Raw genomic sequence first — 8,824 nt, 5'->3', positions numbered from 1 at the left:
TATTCTCGTGAAAGTCTCAAATGAAATGGAAAAATACTCAGGGAAGTCTTTTATTTATAAATTCTTCTAGTATTAATTTCAGGGGGAGATTGTTAATCTCAGGGGGAGACATATTCACACACTCTGATTATATGCTTATGCTATATCTGTGTAATTGTCTTTATTCATCTGATCTTCTGGATACAAATTCATATCAATTATATATGTTTTTGTCATCATCAAAAAGGGGGAGATTGTTAGAATAAGATTTGTTTTGATCAATATTCTGTGTTTTGATGATAACATTATATATGAATTTTGTATAAGATAATGTGGTACTCTAATCCTTTGCATTTTCCATTTCAAGAAATATATAAAGAGTATGCACAAATCAACGCTCAGAAGCAACTGACTCGGAAGGTTCTGGATGGCTTCATCAGAACATGCTCTGGCAAGACATCAGAAGATGGTCAAGCAGAATCAAAACATGAACTGAAAGCATCAGAAGAATGAAAGTCAGAAGAACAAGCTCTGAAGTTCTGAATGGTATCACGCTCAAGCTCTTCAAAGTCAGAAGACAAAAGATGATCTGCACCAAAGCTGTTGACTCTAATATTCAAACGTTGTTACATACAAAATCTGAGTCCAGAAGAAAGTACAAGATGAAAGGCTGAAACGTCTAATCTCTGACTGACAAAAGGAATGTTAGAAGCTACAAAAGGCAAAGTCAGTAAAAGCAGGAAAAGCAAGGCTCGAGGTAGTTGACAAAAGTGTGAAACATTAAATGTAGAGTTGTACTATTCACGCAAAGCATTAAATGCTCCCAACGGTCAATTCCTCTCAACGCCTATAAATAGAAGTTCTGATCAGAAGCAAAGTAGAACACTTGTGCAATATACTGAAACGCTGTCAAAATCAAAGCTTACGAACTTCATCTTCAACCTCACAAACTCTTGTAATATTTAGTGAGTGTTAAGCTTAGAACTTAAGAGAAATATCAATGTTGTGGTTACAGCTTTATTAGAAGCAAATCAAAACTCTTGTAAACTTTATTTTACATAGTTTGTAAAAGATTATCTAGAGTGATCGAGTTGTAATCTGTAGACTCTAGAAGGATTCCTAGAGCGATCAAGTTGTGATCTGTATACTCTAGAAGACTTAGAAGTTTTCTAAGTGGATAACCATTGTAATCAATTTGATTAGTGGATTAAATCCTCAGTTGAGATAAATCACTCTAAGGGGGTAGACTGGAGTAGTTTCGTTAACAATGAATCAGGATAAAAATAATTGTGTTCATTGGTTTCATCTTCCAAGTTTTTAAGATACACTTATTCAACCCCCCCCCCCCCCTTTCTAAGTGTTTTTCTATCCTTCACCTATGACATGTATTCTTGGTTGGTTAACCATTGTTTGCTTGCTTGGTTAAGTGGATATTCTTTAGGTATCTTGGTTAAGTGTCTATTTTGTGAGTAAGTGGTTACATTCTCATTTGATGTGTGATTATTTAATTGTCATCTTCTCTTCTATATTTCTTTGATAACATGAATGATACTTGGTTAAGTTTTAGTTGTGTTATCTTTGATAATGGTTGTTAGTGCTTAGGTGGTTACATATTGCATGAATGTTTGTTACTTTGATACTTGCTTAGTTAAGAAGGTATTCTTTAGGTATCTTGGTTAAGTGCCTATTTTGTGAGTAAGTGGTTACTTCTCATATGTTTTTGTGTTTGTTTCATATCTTGGTTAAGAACTTGATTGCTTGCCTTTTTCTTCTCTTCTTTACTTGTGAGATTGCATGTTCCCCCATAGGATCCTTTCTTCATTCTTGGTTAAGATTGAACTAAATAGACCTTAGGTTTGGAATCCATGCATGACAAACATTAGGTAGATCTTCCATTATCCTAACTTTAGGTCCACAAGTATGATAACAAGTAGGATTGAGATTCCCTTTTGATTACTCTTTTCTTTTGCATCCATTATAAAACAAAAAATTCTCTTCTTCTTCTTCCAACTTTCAAAAAACACTTAATAAATAATGACGAGAATCACACTTCCACGAGCCTTAAGCAATGGAAAAGGATGAGCGGGTGCAGTTCCTACCTTATTCTTATTTCATTCATAGTCTTTAGTATGGTTCAAATCACAAACACTTATCCCAAATAAGTAGAGGTAGTGAGTGCCCCTACCGTGGGATCCATTTACTATCATCTGCAACAAAAACACCAACTGATTCAAATATTTTTTTTCTCTTAACCTTTTCAAAAGGGATGTGCTATTTCAAATCCAAGCAAATTAGAAATGCTAACTATATGAGTGGCCAAGCCTGAGTCTCGATGAGCTGCAACGCCAAGTATAAATTGCACTCCTAACCGCAAGGATGCGAATATAACATTATCCATAAAAAACCACACAACAAACCAAAACATCTTGTTAGGTGAACTACGAGTGTCCTGGTCCTCCATTGCACGAAGGGGGTACGTAGGCACAAAGGTTCGCAACCCCCTATCTCTCATGCATTCCCTTAGCACTAGGCTTTAGACTTATAGATTACAACCTTTAATTAGTACAAACTTGAGTGGATCCTGTGGAGTACTACCACAGAGTGAGGGGTGCTAATACATTCCTCTCGCGTAACCGATTTTTGTACCCTGTTCTCTGTTGCGAGACCTTGTTCTTGCCCTTGTTCGAGGTTCGCTAGCATTCCCTTTTCCCTGTTGGGATAAATATGTTTAGTGGCGACTCTGTTGTTTTTTTCGTGGTAGAGACAATATCCTTGGTCAAGTAAGAACTTGCTAAGTCGCTTATACCAAGCCCTAGGGGCTTGCTTGAGACCATACAAAACACGTTTTAACTTATAAACATGATTAGGATGCTCATAATTTTCAAAATCGAGAGGCAGTGAAACATACACTTTCTCATTAATGTATTTGTTTAGGAAAACACTCTTCACATCCATTTAAAATAACTTGAAATTCTTAGTGCAAACAAAGGCTAGTAAAAGGCGTATAGCCTCCAGGCTGTAACCAGAGCATAAGTTTCTTCGTAATCAATACCCTCCTCTTGGTTATATCCTTGAGCTACTAGTCGGGCCTTTTTCCTAGTTATCACTCCATGTTGGTCTAGTTTATTCTTAAAAATCCACTTAGTGCATGTGACTTGATGATCTTTTGGACGAGGGGCAAGGTACCAAACATCATTTATTTTGAATTGGTTTAACTCATCTTGTATGACCATAAGCCAATACTCATCAAGTAAGGCCTCTTTTGTATTTTTAATTTCTTTTTGCCAATTTCACTTCTATGTAGACATGAAGAGTCTATAAATATACTGCCAAACATCATGACATGAGATTTCCTTGCGAGTGTTTCTTCATAAAATCCATAACATCAAATAAATAATTCTCCATTTTTGTTCCATTCTTCATCCAACGTAACACATCACAGAGTAATAGATTTAGCTGTATTTAAACCTGCATAAATGGTACATGTTTGGATTTACGTTGAGTTTAACGAAATCACAGAAACACTTAATAACTTTCTGTCAAGGAGGTATCAAATTTTATAAACTAGCACTGAAGAAACAAACTCATAGTTGAAATCATTTGCAATTTTACTATGATTCACTATTACTATTAACTATGTTTTTTTTTAAACTTCAAACAAACTCAAATCATTAACACTTATATATTTATAGTAACAAATGTCAAATATTTTGATTTCACGCAGTAACTATGGGCAACAAAAATGAGGCAATAATACTACTAATGTGATAAACAAATACTAATTTTTTGTTTTAGAATAACCATCTCAATCTGATAAACTGTAAATTGTTCCTTCTGCATTAAACTGAACGGTACAGTCACAATATATCAATGTAGTAACAAGAAAGAATGAATGAAATCAAGTGATATGAAACGAGTGAAATGAAGGAAAAATTAGAGAAAAAATGATATAGATAGATAGGTTTATTTCACCATCTTTAAGTAGGGCAGGCGATTCGTGGTTTTCTATTTGAAGAAAGAGAAAAACGAGGCTACAAGTTGCTTTGATTCAACAACATATTCACTTGTATTCAAAACAACATTCTTTGCAGAAATTAGTTCATAAATAACAACCCAAAATGCAAAAACATATAGTTTTTGTGAAGCGTTGCCATATTGAGTATATCTTAAAAACAATTGAGCTAGTTATTAAACCAAGAGGCTTGTTTTAAGAAACTTGAAGATAATATTTTTTTGTCAGGAAGTGGCGGGTGGTTTTTAATCCATGAATATACTAACTTTTCGAAAAGAAATCAAATTTCACTTTAGGTAGAGATATGACTTGAATAAAACTTATAAAACTTTGGAGAAGTATATAACCACAATTGAATGCAAAGTTAAAACAAGTCATACTTTGGTGACATGTATCCAAAAGGTTCATACAATTGAAGCACGTGTTTAGAAAAAGGTTCATGCATGAGTCTAAATAGCAAGGGACATTTGGTCTTTCCAATTTAAAACAGTTATATTTTGTTTTTTTTTTTAAGCCAGATATATTGCAAAGAGAACTGAATGTTCTCAACCAGATTACAAAATGAAACGAGACCAAGTTCGACAAAAAGAAAAATTACAAACCAATCGCAACTTAAGATAAATAAAACAAAGGATATTTGATGAGTTCATAAAAATTGCAATTTGAATAAGTAATCTTCCCGATGAACATCCATCTCCAAACCATAGTTTTAATACTCCACACAATATCTAAGACGTTCCACGAATCTTTTCTAAAGATAATCCCATTCCGTGCAATCCACATACACCAACACGTAGCCATCCAAATCAATCCCTCCTTCCCGTTTCTCACCTTGGCTCTGAGACAAAAGGAAATCCATGAAAAGAAACTCTCCTTGAAGCACCGAAAATAAGAATGCTTAAAACCAATCCAATCACCGATCTCCATCCATATGAGCCTAGCTACATAACAATCCAACAGAGAATGTTTCAAAGACTCGAAGAAGTGCCCGCAAAACACGCACTTGCGGTCATCGGTAGGAATAGATACACCCCTTAAAAGAAGAAGATCAATAGTGGAGAGCCTATTAATACAACATCTCTAAGCAAAAAATTTTATCTTGGCCGGGATATCAACCTTCCAAATAAACATGAAAACAGAATCAAATTTATTGGCTGGCCCGAGCGGAATGAGGGTCGAAGCTAACAAATCGAAGAAGCTACAAACGGTGTAAGAGCCATCCGTCGAAGCGCACCACGAGATCTTATCATTGGCATCCGGCATAGGTTGAACGAGGGCCAGCAGAATGGTGAGCTGGTGCCACTGGTCTGCAGCATCTTGCAGCTGCCGGTTCTGATGAGGGCCGGAAATCTCGCCGGCAGCCATACGCAGGAGTTCCGGAGGAAGGCCCAAATAGCCCCACTGCCATCCAGAAGCAGTCCAGCCTCCCATGTTTGCAACAGAGGCAAATTTCAGACCTGAAAAAGAGAAAAGCAGAGGAAAACAGGTACTGAAACATTTGCTCCCCATCCAAGAGCTCAACCAGAAAGAAGTAGAAAAATCGTTGCCTAAGGTAACCCGACAATTGTCCATGAATAAATTCTCCGAATCTTTCTCTATAATTAACGATAGGTCTCTCCACCAAAGGGAATCCTTACCGCCCTTACGACTGGTTCCGCCGACATTAGCCATCGACAAATTAACATCGCCATAAGGGACATAAGAACTCTATACCACAAAGAGTCAAAATCTTCCAAAATCCTCCATCGCCACTTTTGAAGAAGCGCAACGTTGAACACATCGATACGTTTTAAACCGAGCCCCCCTTTCTCAACCGATATACAAACGTCCTCCCACCTAACCCAATGAATCCTTCTCATCTCCTCCACCCCTCCCCATAGAAAATCGCTTATAATTTTGTTAAACTTATTCACGAAGATAGACGGAGCTTTGTAGAACGAGAGCATGAAAATAGATAAACTAGATAACACCGATTTGAGAAGAGTTAATCTACCTCCGATACTAATGAACCTTCCCTTCCATCCGTTGAGGCGATTCTTAACCTTATGAAGGAGGCCACTCCACGTAGAAAGTCTTCTAGGATTGGAACCAATGGGAATACCAAGGAAGACAAAGTCCGAGTTTTCCTTTTGACAACCAAGAAACGAAGACGCAATGTCCAACCTATGAGAGTCAATATTAATACCGATGAGTTTGCTTTTGTGAAAATTAATTCCCATACCCGAAACCATCTCGAAACCTTTCAACACTGCCTTGATGGCCCAAAGATGATTCCAACTACCATTCCCCACCAAAAGAGTGTCATCGGCGAATTGAAGGATGTCAATCAAACAACTTTCATTAATAGAGAACCCCGCATAATCACCATTTTCCACCCCCTTGCTCACCAAACCCTTGAGACCTTCCGAGGCGATGACAAAAAGAAAGGGAGAAGGCGGATCTCCTTGTCTCAAACCCCTCTCAACCGGAAATTCCTTGGTTGGGCTACCGTTAACTAGAACCGACATCCTACTAGAAAAAATCAACGCTTCCATCCACAACATCCACCTCTCACCGAATCCCATACTTTTAAGCATGAATCTAAGATAGTTCCAATTCCTTTTATCGTAAGCTTTCTCGAAGTCCACCTTAAAAAGTAAACATTCCTTCCTCTCCCTTTTAGCAAAATCCACTAATTCATTAGCAACCAACACTCCGTCAAGTAATTGCCTCCCTGGAACAAAGGCGGTTTGGCATTGGGACACTATTGAGCTTAAGACCGGTTTAATTCTAGAAGCCAATAGTTTGGAAATGGCTTTGTATATGCAAACCACTAGGCAAATCGGCCTATAGTTATCTAGCCCCAAAGGATTCGCGGATTTAGGAATCAAAGTTAAAAAAGATGAAACACAAGACTTTGATAAACAAGAACTAGAGTGGAAGTAAGAAAAGCATCTTACAAAATCCGCCTTCATGAATGCCCAACAATTCTTGATGAAGAAAAAAGAATAACCGTCGGGACCCGGGCTCTTGTCACCCCCACAACCCCAAACCGCTCCCCTAATCTCCTCCTCCGAGAAAGGAACCTCAAGGGAATTCATCTCTGCCATAGAAATCTTCTTAAAGGATAAATCCATAAGAGTAGGTCTAGCTAAATTGGGTTCCACGAATTTAGACGCAAAATGATTCCAAACCTATTCTCTAACCCCTTCCACCGATTCTATCATACCCGCTTGAGTCACTAAGGGACCAATGTGATTAAGGCGCCTCCTTCCTTTCATTACCGAATGGAAAAATTTGCTATTGTTGTCACCATCGTTGAGCCAATTCAATCTCGATTTTTGGATAAGCATATTCTCCTTGATCTTCAAATTCAACCAAAACTTGCTACTAGATAGTTTCCTTTTCGATGTCACTACTTCGGGATCCATAGGAATACTGGTCTCGGCATCCCATTCATCCATAGCGTTCATATCCTTGATCCCTTCCTGCATCTCCAACTCTATCCTCCCGAAAATGTTAATGTTCCACCACTTGAGCCTAGATTTTAACAACTTCAATTTTTCTTTAAGCACAAATTCGCCCCTTCCTTCAACCGACAACGCTAGCCATTCTTTCTCCACAAACGGCAAGAAATCTTTATGGGAAAACCATTCGTTATTGGACCTGAAAGGTTTCGGGCCCCAATTGGACTTTTCCACCATAATCCAAATGGGGCAATGATCGGATATATCTCTCAAATCTACAAACTGACCAACTACCCCCCATCTATCCATAGTAGCGTCCGCCACAAGAAAATGGTCAATCCTACTTTTAGACTTGCCGTCTCCGCTAAACCAAGTGAATTTCTTTCCACGGCAAGGAATATCAGATAAATCGCTTCTGTCAATAAAATCTGAAAATTCAACCCATTCTCTCCTATTATCCAGAACCGAACAACCCCTTCTCTCCTCTTTGGTTTTCACAGCGTTGAAATCTCCCCCGAAAATCCACTCTCCATCCCCACCTACTATCTTCAAAAGATTCATCCACAAGCTACGTTTCGCCGCAAAAGAACAAGGAGAGTATATGTTCACAATGTAGTAAATGAAATTCTTCCATCTTACCTTGACCCCTAGGTAACCCTCTCCCTTGAAACTGCATACCACCTCCACTGAACCAGGATTCCATAAGATTAAAAGACCCCCTGATGCGCCATTCGAAGCAGAATACGAGAACCCGACGTCCCCATGGCCCCAGCAGTTACCTGCCATAGCTTCAGAGATAGAACCTAACTTTGTTTCCTGAATTAAGAACAAATCCGCCTTCCTTTTACTAATGATGTAACTCAGCCTTCTCCTCTTGATCCTGCTACCACCCCCTCTGATATTTAGAGAACCGATGATCATTGAGAAATCATTGAGGTCACCTTCCCTATTGCCAATCTACCCTTCTCAGCAATATCCATCTCCTTTACAAGGCTCCTGTAATCCTTGTTTGAAGTCCCACTGGAAACTCCCAACTTTGCAATCGCTCTCCACAGTTTATCTCCACCGCCCATCGCAAAATTCTCCCTTGTTCTGATATTACATCTGATAATATCGGATTGAGCTGAGTTGTTTCCATGGAGCCCCTCTTTGACGAAGGCAGAATGAAATTCTGGTAAGACAGAACCCAGATGTCATATACGATGTCGTGACATCTGGTCTGTCATCAGTTTAGCTGAGGCAGTACATACAGATCTCTCAATTATTTATTACTTCTAACATCCAGAAGTCTGGAAGTGTTGGAATCACAGAGATTCTATGTTAGCACAGTCATTAAATCACACACTGATGTCAGGCACGATGATATGATATCCAAACTGAACTTACA

At 38.3% G+C, this 8,824-nt stretch overlaps 1 protein-coding gene across 1 annotated transcript; it reads right to left on the bottom strand.

Moving 5' to 3' along the window:
- Positions 1-7,164: 7,164 nt before the first annotated feature.
- On the bottom strand, positions 7,165-8,510 carry LOC131659770 (uncharacterized). Its single transcript, XM_058928917.1, has 2 exons — positions 8,379-8,510; positions 7,165-8,253 (listed from the first exon to the last, which is right to left on the bottom strand). Exons 1-2 carry the CDS (start codon positions 8,508-8,510, stop codon positions 7,165-7,167), a joined length of 1,221 nt encoding a protein of 406 aa, XP_058784900.1.
- Between the last annotated feature and the right edge of the window lie 314 nt (positions 8,511-8,824).

The sequence above is a fragment of the Vicia villosa genome, linkage group LG1, assembly GCF_029867415.1.
Source record: "Vicia villosa cultivar HV-30 ecotype Madison, WI linkage group LG1, Vvil1.0, whole genome shotgun sequence".
Taxonomy (NCBI): domain Eukaryota; kingdom Viridiplantae; phylum Streptophyta; class Magnoliopsida; order Fabales; family Fabaceae; genus Vicia; species Vicia villosa.
The sequence above is the reverse complement of the archived record's forward strand: the minus strand, read 5'-3'. Positions and strand labels throughout refer to the sequence as shown.

Coding starts and splice junctions, on each gene's coding strand:
- LOC131659770 (XM_058928917.1), bottom strand. CDS start 8,510: ATGGGCGGTGGAGATAAACTGTGGAGAGCGATTGCAAAGTTGGGAGTT. Junction 8,254..8,378: donor GTAGATTGGCAATAGGGAAG/GTGACCTCAATG, acceptor TTCTTAATTCAG/GAAACAAAGTTAGGTTCTAT.